This window comes from Neolamprologus multifasciatus, chromosome 11 (genome assembly GCF_963576455.1).
Source record: "Neolamprologus multifasciatus chromosome 11, fNeoMul1.2, whole genome shotgun sequence".
NCBI classification, from domain to species: Eukaryota; Metazoa; Chordata; class Actinopteri; order Cichliformes; family Cichlidae; genus Neolamprologus; species Neolamprologus multifasciatus.
Window position 1 is genome coordinate 22,402,305 of NC_140449.1, and position 15,421 is coordinate 22,417,725.

The window sequence follows — 15,421 nt, forward strand, 5'->3', positions numbered from 1 at the left end:
TTAATCAACCTAACTACCTGAAAATAGGTTTTCTTCATGGTTTGCTCTTTCAACGACTGGAAGCGCTCTCTGTGCGTGTATGCAGTACTACCAATAAAAAGTACCTGTTACTGGAGCTTTGTGTGTTTTTGTTTTTATCTCCTCCACTCAATGAAAGCCGCATGAAAAATAAGGTCATCTTTATTTTATTCACATTTGAGTTCATGTAAACAGAGATTTTCATGTTCACATAAACTGAACTTGATCAGTAAACATAATTTACAATGGAAATAATGGCAAAATTACATTGATGGGTCCTTCATTTCCACACTTACGTCTGATACGAAATCATGAAAAATGTGGCAAATATATATATTGGAACATACATTGGCATCTTCAAACAAAATTAGCAAACCATCATGTATGGACAGTATGTAGCACAGGTTCAGGTTGAAGCTGTACGTCGGTCAGGTTTACGGGTCCAAATGTCGAGTCGGAGGTTTTATTTCACCAACTGAACATTAGAGATATTGGGAAAGGCAAGACACATGAATGAAATTTGGAAAAAAAAGAAAGGAAAAAAAAACAACCTAATGTTTCCCAAAGTTAACTGTTGAAAGAAGGAAAAAGGAGCAATTTCAATTCCCAGAGTGATCATACCCAGAGTTTTGAGCTATTGTATTGCATCTGAACATCATTTTTTTGTTTTGTAAAAGTGCTTTTGCTGAGGATAGCTGCAATCAGAAAACAGTGTAGCTGTTGGCTTCGCCATATCCAGCTTCTTTAAGGTATTGCTCAATGTCAACTGTCCCAGATGCCTTGATGACCTTGTCAGAGGCCGCCTTCTCTCCTGAAGCCAGCTTCTTGCTCACTTCAGCCAGAGTGGGTCTTTCTTGATCCTTCCACTGGCAGCAACCTTTAATGATCGTGTACCTGTGCGAAGAACAGATGAGGAAATTTATCTGACTTTTGCAGTGATTAACGAGAGGAAGTGTAGCGCTTCATGTTTGGCGTTTCTGGAGTATGCAGTGGACACTCACAGTGCGTTGGAGCAGTTAGATGGTTTTTTAAGATTTTTTCCTCGCTGATGAAACTGCAGAAGCTCATTAGCCGGGATCTCTGCAAACGGAGCTTCACCTGGACAAACACAAGAGAAATTAGTAGATACAATATAGCGTATAAATGTGAAAACTCTTTGATGCAATCCTGTGAAAAAAACCAAGTCCACCCTTACTCTTTCCATAGGAATTAAGATGGTAAGTAGCAGTCTGGGAAAAGATACCAGTAATGATCTAAAAGAAGAAACTGGTGCTGTCCATCAATCTTGGAGGAATTGAAAGGCTATTTTCAAACAATTTGAAGTCCGCGATGTTACAGTGAGAAAGATTCACATGGAAAACATTCAAGACAGCTGCCAGGAGTCAATGAGGCCGGACTGTGCAATGCTCAGAGAAGCTTGTGAAGTTAGTGACAGTACAATTAGAAAAAGACTGAACAAGTATGACTTGTTTGGAAGGCTTGCCAGGAGAGAAGCTCTTCTCTCTGAAAAGAACACGGCAGCATGACTTAGATTTGCAAAGCTGCATTTGAAGAAACCACAAGACTTCTGGAGCAATGTCCTTTGGACAAAAGAGACTAAAGTGGAGATGTTTGGTAAAATCAAACACTGAGTTAACCGTGAAGTCCTCTGTATACCAAAGTATTCTAGAGTCAAATATGAGGCCATCAATCTGATAGCTAAAACAACAGAATTGCTCAAATGACCCCAATCTGACTGAAATGCTGTGGTAAGACTTTAGAAGAGCAGTGGATAAATTAATCTGAACTGAGCAAAGTTTCATGTGACTGCATAGAAATAAGTACACAAGTGTTACTTTGCAATGTTAAAATTATAAAGGTTTGCATGACTTTCTTAGGTAACTCTATCGAATTAAATAATTTACAGATTAAGGATCAACACTGGCACAAAAATCCTTTTAAAATCCAAAATTACTGTCACACAAATGTATTGTTTTGAAAACACTAAGTCCATCTGCACACAGGAACCCAGAGTAAAGTGAGTAAAAAGTACAGAGACATGTCTAACAGCTAATTCAAATTGTTCTATTATTCAACTCTTGAAAGATGTATTCATTAATACTTTTTAAAGTTACAAGTATATTCTAAAAAGTAAGAATTGAACTTACCCAAAGTTGTCATTTCATACAATAAGATACCAAAGGACCAGCTAAAAAGGGACAGACAAAAGCAACTGATGTTACAGTCTTTCTTCCAGGAGTTTAATAACAAGCTTATAGACTACACATTTCATGTAGCAACATCTCTATCAGAGGATATTAAGGTAAACAAAGCACCAAGACATCTTTTATACACGTGACACATAAAATTAGGCTCAAATGAGATCTAACAAGAACTCACACGTCGCTTTTCTCACTGGCAGGCCTCTTGGCTAGCACCTCTGGTGCCTGCCATTTCTTCATGCTCGGATCCTCCCTCTGCGTGGCTCCTTGGTTCTTTCGTGTATAGACTCCATGCAGGCCCCAAAGCTTGGCTGTGAACATCTTACTGATCAGTACACTACGGGCACGGATGTTTCCATGGAGAAGATCTTTACTGTGAAGGAACGCCTGATCGGGCAACATGACAGCGAAGTCAAGATTAACTAGATGAGCATGTGCAGTTCCTATAAATATTAAAAGACTGCCCTCAAGCATTAAAAAAGAGCCAATGAAAATACAGTATATTTGTATACTAACCAGTGCACTGGCCACCTGGTTTGCCATGGTAAAGATTCGTTTCTCTGTCATTTCACATGGCGGATCCCCATTGTCCTGGAAAGGCAGTCACAAAAACGTCTAACTAATTCTTCTCTACATCTTGATTTGGAGATTTACATTTAGATTTTATCATACTTTGACTTTGATTTGTTGCTTGAAGGAGAATCAGTGTAGCACACGCTGCATCTTTGAAGTTCATTAAAAATGTATCTCCCTACCTCTCTGCATCTCCACAAGAAGCTGAGCAGGTCTCTGTTTTCCAGTTCTTCCACAACTGTAACCAGGGGAGCTCGCAGTGACACCACACCTAGGAGCTCAGGCAGGAAGGGATGTGGTCCGAGCTGGGCCAGGAAGGAAGCAAAGCCCAGGAAGTTGTGCCTTTCTGTGGCATTAGCCGAGTCTGCCAACGAGAGAAAAAGTAAATGCTGAATCTTGCACTGAAAACCAAATGAGATCTGCAAAACTCACAGACAAACATCGGTGAAAATCTCACCATTTAGCACTCGCAGTACCACATTCCTGTTTTCCATACGGGCCCTGTAGATGGACACGGAGGAGTCTGTGCGCAGGGAGAAGGTGCCAGAGAGAGGCGTGACCAGGTTGAAGGACTCTGGGAGCCTCTGGCGGGGCAGCTCTCTGGGCTGCGGCGGGAGAGTGAAAGTGGGCTTGAAAGTCTCCTGTGGCGGTGGGCTGGGATGTTGAGGGAGTGTCTCCACAGAATTGGAAAATGCTTTATTGAGGTAGGTGTGCGGGGACCGGAAGGTGGAGTAGGAATTGGGCATGTCCAAAGCAATGCTTTCATGCTCCAGAACATTGATACCTGATGGAGCTACAGAGAGAATAGAGGCTTGTATGAAAACACAGGGAGTAAATGAGACCATAACCTAGACACTATTTCAAGTCATGTTATTTAACATTTATAAAAAGGTTGAGAAGCAGAAACATGCATGTGCTTTCGAACACATAAAATTGTAGTAGTACTTATTAATGCACAGTATTTGTAAACTCCTTCACCTGAAGTTACATCTGCCTAACACAACATTACAATGTGTTACAAACCATTTATTAAATGTTCGTGTTTGCTTATATGATTTAAATAAATTAAACAGTTCCAGAAAAACAATTAAAATTTGCACGTCTCACAGCAGTGAGCAAAATTAAAAGGACACAAAAGCTCAATATATTATTATTGTATTATTTTTGTTCATTTAGATTAAATTTTATATAATGTTGTTTCATGAACAAGCAAATACAGGCCACAAATTTGACTTAAACTACCAATATCACAAAAAACATTCAATTCAATTCAATTTTATTTATGCAGCCCCAAATCACAACAACAGTCGACTTCATTCTTTTTTGTGTTCTTACCGTCAATGCCATGCAGTATCCTCCTGGTAGTGACCTTTGACTTTGGACGGATACGATCGACCTTCTCTGGGCAGAAGCGCAGCAGTAAAATGAAGACCAGAGTTATCAGAAAGCTGGCCAGCAGGAAGACGGGCACAACGATCACCTCCTGTTCGTACACTCGGATCTCTGCAAACAGGGAATGTACACAAGGAAACGTCCGTCTTTAGAGTCAAAGTACTTAAAGTGGCAGATATGGTTATGCAGTCTATGCTAATATTTTTGCTCAGCTGACGTGCAGAGTTTATCTTCTATCTTCAGGCAAAGACAGAAGACGTCTCTCTAACAAGGGTTAGGCTCGTCAAGCCCCATAAATGGTCAGACCTGTTTAGTGAGCAGAAGTAGCCACGAAACTTACCACAGATAACGTCTCCAGTTTTGCACTGAAAGTCTGAAGACATCCTGTCACATATTTAAAAGAAAATAAAAAGAGATGAAGAGATGCAAGAAGCTCACACAACCAGACTTCATACTGAGGAGGTTTTTAGTGCTTTCATACACTTAAAAGTTGTCCAGATATTTTCTCAGTAGGAAAATCATTGATTTCTTTGTTATGGAGGATGTAGTCAAATTAAAATGTATTGCCTGACAGGCCTGTTGTTCCTGGAACAGAATCTGTTAATAGTAATGTGACTCTTACAGGTAATCAGTACGAGGAGGCATCTGAGCAAACAGGTAACTGAGACCAGAAACGTCAAATGTCGTATTGCTATCTGTGAGGTATACGGAGCATTTCCCTCCTGCTACAAACTAGTCATAAACATAAACAGCCCGTCAGAGTTAAAGTCTAACACCTTTATTTTTGTCACGAAGGCTTTTGGACTACTTTAATCAAAGATGTATATCAGAAAAAGCCTAACAAAGCAGTCCTAATGATCTATGTCTAAATTCATAGAAGCTCATCTTCATGAGTACGCTTTTACGTCACAGCCAAGAGCTCCAAACCTGTTTACCTGCATTTTTTCATCACATTAGTTCCACTGATGCACTACACGCCCAAAGGCCAAACATGATTGGCAAAACAGCACCGGCCCATTCACCCAGACTAAAAATAATACATTATGTCATAAAAATCACTAAAAGGCTCCAACCACACTACAGCCGCTTTCATAAAGTTAACATAGCGTGCATTAATCAGCTCACTCTTCCTACATGCTGCCACAAGGACAGGTCATGTGTTACAAACAGACAGAAGAAAAATAGGGGTCAAAGCCTTACCTCACCACCTGCAGTTTACTCTTAACAGCCAAACGAGAAATAATCAAAAGTGAAATCCTGTTACTGCGGTCAGGCACTTTTCATACATCTTCCCTGCTGAACGAGTCCGGGCTCAGCTGGGCTGTTCAGAGCTTCATTGTCTTGTTGTTCTCAGGTGATTTGTCAGGCTCAGGGGATCAATGTGCTCTCTGCTAGTCTTCGTTCAGCCTTCTATGTTTTCTTAACTCCACCCTCACCTGCTTCACCATATCCTTCTCCTATTTACTCCTTTCTTCTTCCTCCTTTCCACCTCCCTCCTCCTCAGCGTGTGCTGATGTGCTCTACCACATTCTGTAATGTGCTTTTCCCTGAAGTACAACAGCGACTCGTGACCCTTGCCTTCCTCGTCTTTGTGTAAGGAAACTGGTACTGTTGCTCGTTGTAATTTTGTTTCAGTGGCTGGGCCTTTGTTAAGCGTGTTTGGTAGTCTTTTGCTCAGAACTGGTATAACAAGTTCTGCCATCTCTGGAGTATTTAGTGAAAAGATTATCTTGGTCCAAAGAATTTACAGCAACTGCATAGCAGATTCTGTTTTGTGTTTAGTGCAAAATATTTACACCTAAAATTTTAAAGTAGGGTGTGGAAGGAGAGTCTGTAACCTTCACTGTACAAAGACACGGTTACTTACAGTATATTTACAAGTAATTATTCATATGACAGCAATACTTGATGTTTACAATATTACAGTTATTGTCAAAAAAAACACGTAGTTCAAGCTAAACATTAGAAATGCTGAACACACACAGACTTGTGTTACTTTACGATACACTATGTGCTCACACACCACACATTAATCGCTGGCTCTCTACTCAGTGTGTCTTTTGTCCCGTCTTCAGCACTTAAACTCCCAACTGATCACAGCAGATTCTTCCTGTTAAAGGGGAGTTTATCCTTCCAACTGTTGCCAAGTGCTCGTCCGTAGGGGAGTCGCTTGATTGTTGGGGGTTTTCTCTGTGTTATTATAGGGTCTCTACCTTACGATTTAAAGCACTTTGAGGCGACTGTTGTTGTGATTTGGTGTTATATAATTAAAAATGAATTGAACTGAACTTTATGCATTAATCATTTGATTTTATTCAGGAGTTTAACAGCCAAGCTGCCCTGCCGTTTGAGGCGAGGCATACAATCAAAGGGGCACGGCACTGTAGACACTGTGCCAGTGCTGTCGAAGTGATTTCAGCTATTTGCACAACAGCAAGTGTGCAAAGTATTTCAGTATACTGTAGCGTCTTTCTTTCCACTTTATGTTATGGCATCATACATTCGTGACATAACAAACATTTAATGCATTTATCCATTTCCACATCCCGTTCTTACCCAGACCAGGAAAAGAGAGGATATTTACGCCCACAACAGGTCATTGATCTCACACCTAAAACAAACAAAAAGCCACATCCTCTCTAACATTAATACCTGAATGCAGTTCAGCTGAGGGAGGATATAAAGGCCTCTGCTTGCCTGCCTGTGAAAGGGTTGAAATTCAAAACCTGCTTGCTGTGAATGATGGGTTACAAAGGGAGCGATGGATTAATTAATAATGACGTAGTAGTTCTCAGAGAGGTGACAAAAATCTCATCTCGTCTTTCTAAGAACGTCTGAACTTCCATCAGGAAAGGCGTTTCAAACCTGTGGCACAAGGGCCAGAAACGGCCCATCAGATATTCCAGTTCAAATTACTGTAAAGTCATTAGTTGTTAATAATTTAAATGAAAAGCCTTTTTATGGTGTTGTAATTTGATGCCAGGACTACTAAACAGGAAAGAAAATATATGAGAAGTATTTTTATATTTAGACGAGATCATAAAGGCATAAAACACTTTTGCTCTGTTACAAAAACTTTATATATGAAGGTTTTGGTGCCTTGAAAGATTCACTCTTTAATGTAAATTGTAATTTACATTTAATGAATATTGACTCATTATTATTGTTTTTTAAATATGTTAACTATGAACATTTTAGAGGGGTGTTTTTTAGGTTATCATTACCATAGTTTTACTGCTTCAGCCCACTTGAGATTAAACATACATGGTATGTATGTTTACCATGTATGTACATACATGGTAAACATACATACATCTTATAAGATGTATGGACTCATAAACTATGACTCCTCCTGGTCAAACCAAATTAGGACTTAACAATATATTAACACTCAGGATGATATATATTTTAGATATCATCCTGAGGATGATATATTTGTCCAGGATGTACCGGCCCCCCTGCAACTCTGAATTGGTGAAGTGGAAGAAAACAGGTCAATATTTCAGTCATGAATGGAAATAATGCGCCAATTGACCAGCTGGCAGTTAGAAGACATTTAAAAATCACAAATGTCAGCACTGGCAGAGAAAAAAAAGTATCAGCTGGGACCATGAATATTACTGTAATAATAATAATAATAATGTTTAGTACAAGCTGCCAAAAATATTTTTCTTGCATTTCAAAGGCTTTTATTAGGGACATAATTAGCAGCACAATTGTATGATGCATTAATCACAATACTAGCAGTAGATTACATGATATGTCTTCAAAATATGAGCACTGAGGTCTGTGAACACTGGTTGATCCTGGTAGACACACATCATGTGACCAAATCTACACCCACATTCGTTATTGTTGTTGTTATTAGGGTTTTTTATGACTAACATTTTTAAAAAAGCCATATGTATACACATATTTCAGCAGTACCAGTTTGGAAACTTGTTTCTGCCACTGACGGAGCCTTTCACAACTTGGAAAACTGGGATTTTAATTTCAGAAAAATGAAAGATGGAAATTAATGACAAATCAAAACTGTGAGCAAATCGTCTTTAGATGAAAACAGGTTTCATTTTACAGCTTGGCAGCTGATTTGCTGGGTTGAGGTCCCAGCCATTTCTCTCCTGAAACAGAGAACAAAATGTGACTGACTAAGAAACTGCCAACAATAAGAAGGAAAAGTAGTGCCACTGCCTGGAGAGATGTGTGTCTTTCTCCAGAGTGCCAAACACTTTTTTGTTTGTTTTTGTAATTTTGAAATCATAGGTGATTTACAATAAAAACAAAACAAGAATAACTTTAATTGTTACGGAGCAACGAGTTCAAAAAATAAGTGACAATTGATTCCTTAATATCAATTCAATATTCGGCTAAAAAGAATTACTAAAAGAGCCAAAAGTATGCAAAGTATTTCACTGACTACAAGTTAAGATGTCATTTTATTCCATTTACTTGAGCCAGTTTGATAGTAAATTTGTAGAGATGGTAGAATTGTATTCTCACCAATGCAGTGGGCCATGAGCTCAAATCTGTCAGATCCAAAGAACATCTCTGGCTTTCCATCAACATGACACACAATCATGGGGAAACCAAAAGCCTGACAAGGATTTAGGAGGAGAGATTTGGGTTATAGCTGATGGTTTGTTTGTTTTTCACTTTGCTAGATCTACAAGAGGAGCAGAAGGACAACAGACCCCATAATCAAGTGCTGCCTGTGTTGTGCTTTTAAGCTTCTCTTTGACCTGCGTTGAGGTGGACATGGCCAACAGTTCTTTTATCTCACTTTCAGACAATCCAGCTTTCACTGCTGCCTGCAAAAACACAAGAAGTCTCAAAATTAAATTGTGCTTCTTAATTTTGTTTTAAATGGAGCCAGGATGAGAAAGAGTCTGCACCTCAGACAGCGACGCAGGTTCAGTGATGTCTTTGTCTTCACTCCAGATTCTTCTCCACAGCTCACGGGACACATTCACCACCTTCTCTCCATCCTTTTCTTTTTCTTGCACTGCTGCCACAAATCGCATTGCAGCCAAGCTGCCTAGAAGAAGAAGAAAAGAGCACCTGAAACTGTCTTAATAGCTTTGCTCAATAATGTAGTACTTTACCAAAAACCTGTTACCAATCCTTACACTTACATTATTTCTTGTCAGGCTGCTGGAAGCATCCACAAGGCTAGCTCTGTGTATATCACACCGGATGATCTGCAAGCCAAAGCAACCACCTCCACTGCAGTTTTTTTCTAGCCGTCTTTCAGCTCATTGACTCAGATTTACATGACAACTCTAAACATTTGATTTGCTGTCCTTTATCTCACCTTTAGTTTCATCAGACAATAATTTCTGGATAAAAAAGCTCAGATGAGCGGACCACGCTACCTGCACAGCAACAGACTGTAGCTAAAGATGGCAACTAACAGGTCAACAAAGGCAAACATCAGCAAACAGATTTTTAAAGAGTCAATATTGGACTTTCATTCATATCAAATGCATGATACTGTTGCTGTGTATTTGCAAAAAGTGCTAACATGCATCTGTTACCTGAACCACTATTGACAAAATCATGAGATGTCACATCTCAAGCCTAATATCTGAGTAAATCTCTTAATCTGCAGTTCTTTATTCGATCTTTGGTGAAAATCATTAAAAAATTTGAAGGAGGGTTTCTTATGAACCATACAACAGTATCTGGAATTGTTGGCTCTCTATAAAAAGGGAAGTAAACTTTCTTAGGTACACACATTCATTGCAAATATCGATTCAGCTAATCACATGGCAGAAATTCAATGCATTTAGACATGTGAACATGATTAAGACAACTTGCTGAAGTTCACACTGAGCATTTGAATAGGGAAGTAAGGTGATTTAAGTGACTTAAAACGTGGCATGGTTTTTGGTCCCAGACTGGTCTGAGTATTTCACAAACTGCTGATCTTCTGGGATTTACAGAGACTGGTCCAAAAAAGAGAAAATATGACAGTGGTAGTTCTCTGGGGGGAAATATCTTATTGCTGCCAAAGCTAGTTTCGTCTGGTTTCTTGAAATGTCATCAGACATCATCCAATAGAGCACATTTAAGATGTTGTGTAACTGGAGACTCACATCATGGATGTGCAGCAGCTGTGTGATCAACATGGACCAAAATCTTTGAGGAATTCTTATGAATTAAGGCAGTTCTCAAAGCAAACGCGGGTGAGGTGTACCTAATAAAGTGTCAAGTGTATATTGTGTTGTGCTTACAGCTTGTTTTGCCACAGCCAAGTGTTTTGAAGTATTAAATTAAATTTGCTTTGTGTTGCTTTAACACCATGTCACAAGTCATGACCATGACATTATCAAGTTAAGAATAGTAGAGTTTTCCCATATCTGAAGATAATCTGTTTTAGTTGCATGTTTCCCCCCCTTAAAAAAAACAATAAAAAGTAGTAGGCACTTATGTTTTTCTTTAAATGTGGAACTTCTGTCAAAATCAAGCGTCATTGCTTCAGTTAAAATGTCTTTAGGGGTCAAATAAGGTCTAATAGGGTCAAATAGCTTGGGGTCTAATAGTCTAATCAATAGACATTATAGGATTAATTCTGCTTGTACCTTTCTGCTTGGCCTCAAAGGGGTCGGCAGGCGACTGCAAGGGGACATTGAAGTATTCTGCCAAGCGGTTGAGGTCTTTTGTCATGTACATGAACTTGTTAGGAACCAAATCAGGAGGTGTGTTGCCTGTCAAGAAAGAGAAATGTGAGAGCAAACAGAGTCAGTGCGCACCCGGATTTGACCGTGCAGCTTGTCCTGCAGCACGTTTACAGGTGCCTGACTGATCTTTACTGACCCGCTCTGTGCATGATGCCACCCAGAAACGCAGGGCGCAGTTTGAGGTCGATGTTCCAAACGTTTCTGTAGCGGCACATGACCTGCAAACACATGAGATATTTGCGCATCTCCTAAACAAACCGATCTGATGCTGTGGTGCACATCAAGACGGCACAAACCTCGAAACCAAGCCATGAATACGGAGAAACTACATCGTAGAACAATTCCACAACTTTTCTGGAGGTCATCCTGGGGTCAGCAGCCGCTCTTTCAGTTGTTAGCGAGAGCTTTAAATGAAGAGCAAAAAAAACCCGTAACGGCAGCGTGTGAATAATTCACAAGGAGTGAATTTAGTTTTTGGGGGCAGCCTCTGAGCAATGTTCACTGTGACAAAGTTCAACTAACCTGAAGCAGAGCTGCTCGGGCTTAGCAGAAATAAAACTAATCGCAGCAAAGACCGCGAGCAGAAACCACTCGTTGTTTTTAACAGTTAGCTACATGCTATATTAAATGGTGTTAAAGACGGAGTTAAAAAACAATAGCAGGAGTTAGCCTGAGCTAGATAAATAACGAAAAAGCTCAGTAGCAGTGTCTGACCACCAGTGTTGGGTAAGTTACTTTAAAATAGTAACTTAGTTACATTACTAGTTACTTCTATCAAAAGTAACTCAGTTACTTCAAGTTACTCGTTACTTTCAAAGTAACTAGTTACTAGGGAAAGTAACTTTGGTTTTACTCAGAATTCTCTTGTTAATGTGTTGCTTCCATAACTTTGCCAGTCTTCTAGCTTGCTTACTTGCCACAAGTGCACTGTGCCACCTACCAATAGAAAGGAAAAGATAATGTGCATATTTCCACGAGAGAAATCCCACGCCTGGACCGTCATTGACTGCTGCCATGATTCTAGCCTACGTCACAGCGTCATGTGCGCCTTTTACATCCAACACAAAAACTGCAGTCGTGGTGCTTTCGATTGTACTCAGAACTCGGAAATTCTGCCTTCTGAATAGGAAGATGTAAGTAACACCAGACTGCAGATGAGCTGCATACAGGGCTGGACGGGGACAAAAAATTGGCCCGGGCATTTTGACTAGAGACCGGCCCGCCATTATAGGAAAAATCATAAAGCCTTGAATGAAAACAAACGCTGTTGTGACAGTGATGTACACTGTTTTGATGGTATATATGCATCAATCTATCAATCGTTTGTTGTAAGATTCAGATAATTATTTTTTAAAAGCTAGACATTTTAAATGAGAATAAGAAAGAAAAGTATTTCTTTGTGCCCACCTCTCCCTGTTAATGCCCTACCTGGCCCCCCTGGCAAAACTTTGCTAGATCCGCCCCTGCACAGTTACCAGCTGTCAGCTACCTAAAAAGGATCCTGGGGTTATCTGTTTCTCAGAATCAGTTCATAACTTCCCTTCAACTCATTCATGTCACCTAAAAGGTAAACCTGTTTCTCCATCACCTGTTCAGCTCTGATGATTCAGTAAGGACATCTCCTGGTTTCATCTTCATGTTTCCCTCTCACCAGATAACCAAACCGATATCATGACCAGCAGCTATTTTGCAGCTGTGGCTCCAGCAAACATCAGCTGATACTAGAAATTAATATTAAATAAGTTCTAACAACAGCTGATCAAGCTTAAACGTGCTGCTGTTGTTTAACGCGACATCGGCTGGTTTCCTCTTTCTGGCGCAAAGTCGGCGATAAACAAACAAGAGAGCCGATCAGCTGATCATTGATCAGTTTTCATGATTGAAGTAGAAACGGGAGAGGGAGGGGGGAGAATGAAAGAAGAAGAGGCAGCTGTGCAGCAAAGACACAGAATAACTCCAGCTTTGTGCCTTTTTCATTGTAGCTGAATTACGGGACAAACTGTTCCTTTTCAACTCAATAAGAAACGCGTAATATTTTCTCTGGAATACCAGACGGGACGGTTGGCAACTCTAATAACTTATGAACAAAATAAAGTTCAACATTAACTTCATAGCACCCACCCAGCTGTATAGAAACTCCGTCATGCTAGCTAGCACGCAGTACGGAAAAAGTCAGAATAACGAAAATAAACTCCACCTAAACTTGGTTTATATCTGACCCAGATAGACTGCAGGTCATAACTTCTTACCTGAAGTTCAGTTCACACTTGGACCGGCGGCTGCCTCGGGTCTCTTTTCCTTCTGCGTCCCCTTTCCTTCATCCACCTGCTGGCCTCCACCACTTGCTAATGTTACTGAATCTGTGGAAGCTCCGCGATAGCCACCACACGAAGTAACGAGTAACGACCCTATCTAAATCCCAGTAACGACTAACGCGTTCCTGATTTTGGCATAATAACTAGTTACCGTGCTCGTTACCACAATAATAACGTAGTTACTGTAACGCGTTACTTAATAACGCGTTAGTCCCAACACTGCTGACCACAAGGGGGACCAAAATGATTTTGCCTACCTGCTCTAAAAGCTACAAATCAGGTGGTACAGAACAGCCAAGAGTCTTCCGCACGGGCTTCTTCTTCTTGAATGCCAGCAGGCAAGACAGCCTACATGTGCATTACTGCCACCTACCGACTTCGAGCAGTAGTTCACTCTCTGATAACCCTAAAGACAACCATGATGATTACAAACTTACGCGCCAAAGCACGGGTGTGAAACATAAGGCTCGGGGGCCTGGCAAAGACTCCAAACCGGCCAATTGTACTGCTTTAGAAAATCTGAAGGAGGACATACATTTTTGACTTTTTATTGTATTTTCACAAGTTTTACACCTTTTCCTACTGATAAACACCTCTTCCATAGCTATTCATGCGACAACAAAGGAATAAAGTAATAGATATTTAATAAATGACAGAAAAGTGCCAGTTTTCCACTATCTAATATATATCTACTATAAAAATGTCTGGGTTTTTTTTGGTTTTTTTGCTATGAATAAACTTTGTCTTTTATAATTAAAAAAAAACATCTAGTTACAGAACTTTACAGACTGGCAGTTTAAGCCAAAAAAGTCATGATGACAGTTCATTTACTGCAACAGCATTTCTTTACTATTTAGAAGAAGTGAGGTTTACTGTTGAAAGCGCACTTTTTACTTATATTCTGATTTATAATGGATTGAATATATAGTTAGACTTCTTTACACTGACAGCAAGGGGAATTTCACAGGTCCAGCTCACTCAAGATCAAAGTGGGCTGTATGTGGCCCACAATATAAAATGAGTTTATGTAATGTAATAGTTATGCCATATAGTGCACTATAGCTGAAATATCTTTTTTTTTTTTTTTTTACTTTTATGCATAAAAATGAGTATTTTCTGGGAGATCTGATTACTTCCTGTACTGCTAATCTTGCTTCTCATCACATATTCAATTCAATTCAATTCAATTTTATTTATATAGCGCCAAATCACAACAAAAGTCGCCTCAAGGCGCTTCATAGATACAGAGAAAAACCCAACAATCATATGACCCCCTATGAGCAAGCACTTTTGCGACAGTGGGAAGGAAAAACTCCCTTTTAACAGGAAGAAACCTCCGGCAGAACCAGGCTCAGGGAGGGGCGGCCATCTGCTGCGACCGGTTGGGGTGAGAGAAGGAAGACAGGATAAAAGACATGCTGTGGAAGAGAGACAGAGGTTAATAACAGATATGATTCAATGCAGAGAGGTCTATTAACACATAGTGAGGGAGAAAGGTGACTGGAAAGGAAAAACTCAATGCATCATGGGAATCCCCCGGCAGCCTACGTCTATTGCAGCATAACTAAGGGAGGATTCAGGGTCTCCTGGTCCAGCCCTAACTATATGCTTTAGCAAAAAGGAAAGTTTTAAGCCTAATCTTAAAAGTAGAGATAGTGTCTGTCTCCCGAATCCAAACTGGAAGCTGGTTCCACAGAAGAGGGGCCTGAAAACTGAAGGCTCTCCCTCCCATTCTACTTTTAAATACTCTAGGAACAACAAGTAGGCCTGCAGAGCGAGAGCGAAGTGCTCTAATAGGGTGATATGGTACTACAAGGTCATTAAGATAAGATGGGGCCTGATTATTTAAGACCTTGTATGTGAGGAGCAGGATTTTGAATTCAATTCTGGATTTAATAGGAAGCCAAAGAAGGGAAGCCAAAACAGGAGAAATATGCTCTCTCTTTCTAGTCCCTGTCAGTACTCTTGCTGCAGCATTTTGGATTAGCTGAAGGCTTTTCAGTGAGTTTTTTGGACATCCTGATAATAATGAATTGCAGTAGTCCAGCCTGGAAGTAATAAATGCATGAACTAGTTTTTCAGCGTCACTCTGAGACAGGATATTTCTAATTTTAGAGATGTTGCGCAAATGGAAGAACGCAGTCTTACATATTTGTTTAATATGTGCGTTGAAGGACATATCCTGGTCAAAAATGACTCCAAGATTCCTCACAGTGTTACTGGAGGCCAAGGTAATGCCATC

The 15,421-nt window shown here is 40.0% G+C and overlaps 2 protein-coding genes across 5 annotated transcripts; both read right to left on the reverse strand.

Annotated features, from left to right (window-relative positions):
* Positions 1–459: 459 nt before the first annotated feature.
* Positions 460–6,356, reverse strand: styk1b (serine/threonine/tyrosine kinase 1b). Its single transcript, XM_085177486.1, has 10 exons — positions 5,385–6,356; positions 4,525–4,568; positions 4,128–4,295; positions 3,250–3,585; positions 2,975–3,156; positions 2,736–2,810; positions 2,398–2,606; positions 2,166–2,206; positions 1,020–1,116; positions 460–912 (listed from the first exon to the last, which is right to left on the reverse strand). Exons 2-10 carry the CDS (start codon positions 4,565–4,567, stop codon positions 720–722), a joined length of 1,344 nt encoding a protein of 447 aa, XP_085033612.1. The 5' UTR covers position 4,568; positions 5,385–6,356; the 3' UTR covers positions 460–719.
* Positions 6,357–6,473: 117 nt separating this feature from the next.
* LOC146508433 (glutathione S-transferase kappa 1-like) lies at positions 6,474–13,519 on the reverse strand. 4 transcript variants are annotated; one of them, XM_085177491.1, is made up of 8 exons: positions 13,437–13,519; positions 11,161–11,268; positions 11,001–11,082; positions 10,766–10,891; positions 9,077–9,219; positions 8,876–8,992; positions 8,685–8,778; positions 6,474–8,305 (listed from the first exon to the last, which is right to left on the reverse strand). In XM_085177491.1, the coding sequence occupies exons 2-8, from the start codon at positions 11,227–11,229 to the stop codon at positions 8,256–8,258; spliced, it is 681 nt and encodes a 226-aa protein (XP_085033617.1). In that variant the 5' UTR covers positions 11,230–11,268; positions 13,437–13,519; the 3' UTR covers positions 6,474–8,255. The 4 variants fall into 4 exon arrangements, with proteins under 4 accessions (XP_085033617.1, XP_085033616.1, XP_085033614.1 ...); XM_085177490.1 differs by lacking the exon at positions 13,437–13,519 and adding an exon at positions 13,114–13,415; XM_085177488.1 differs by lacking the exon at positions 13,437–13,519 and adding an exon at positions 11,387–13,415.
* Between the last annotated feature and the right edge of the window lie 1,902 nt (positions 13,520–15,421).

Excerpts from the sequence above, each read along its gene's own strand:
- LOC146508433 (XM_085177491.1), bottom strand. The coding sequence starts at position 11,229 with ATGACCTCCAGAAAAGTTGTGGAATTGTTCTACGATGTAGTTTCTCCG. Across the intron at positions 8,993-9,076 it reads AACCTGCGTCGCTGTCTGAG|GCAGCAGTGAAAGCTGGATT; the intron begins GTGCAGACTCTT and ends GTGTTTTTGCAG. Across the intron at positions 8,779-8,875 it reads AGGCAGCACTTGATTATGGG|GCTTTTGGTTTCCCCATGAT; the intron begins GTCTGTTGTCCT and ends AATCCTTGTCAG.
- styk1b (XM_085177486.1), bottom strand. The coding sequence starts at position 4,567 with ATGTCTTCAGACTTTCAGTGCAAAACTGGAGACGTTATCTGTG. Across the intron at positions 4,296-4,524 it reads AACTGGAGACGTTATCTGTG|AGATCCGAGTGTACGAACAG; the intron begins GTAAGTTTCGTG and ends CCCTGTTTGCAG. Across the intron at positions 1,117-2,165 it reads GTATGAAATGACAACTTTGG|GTGAAGCTCCGTTTGCAGAG; the intron begins GTAAGTTCAATT and ends GTGTTTGTCCAG.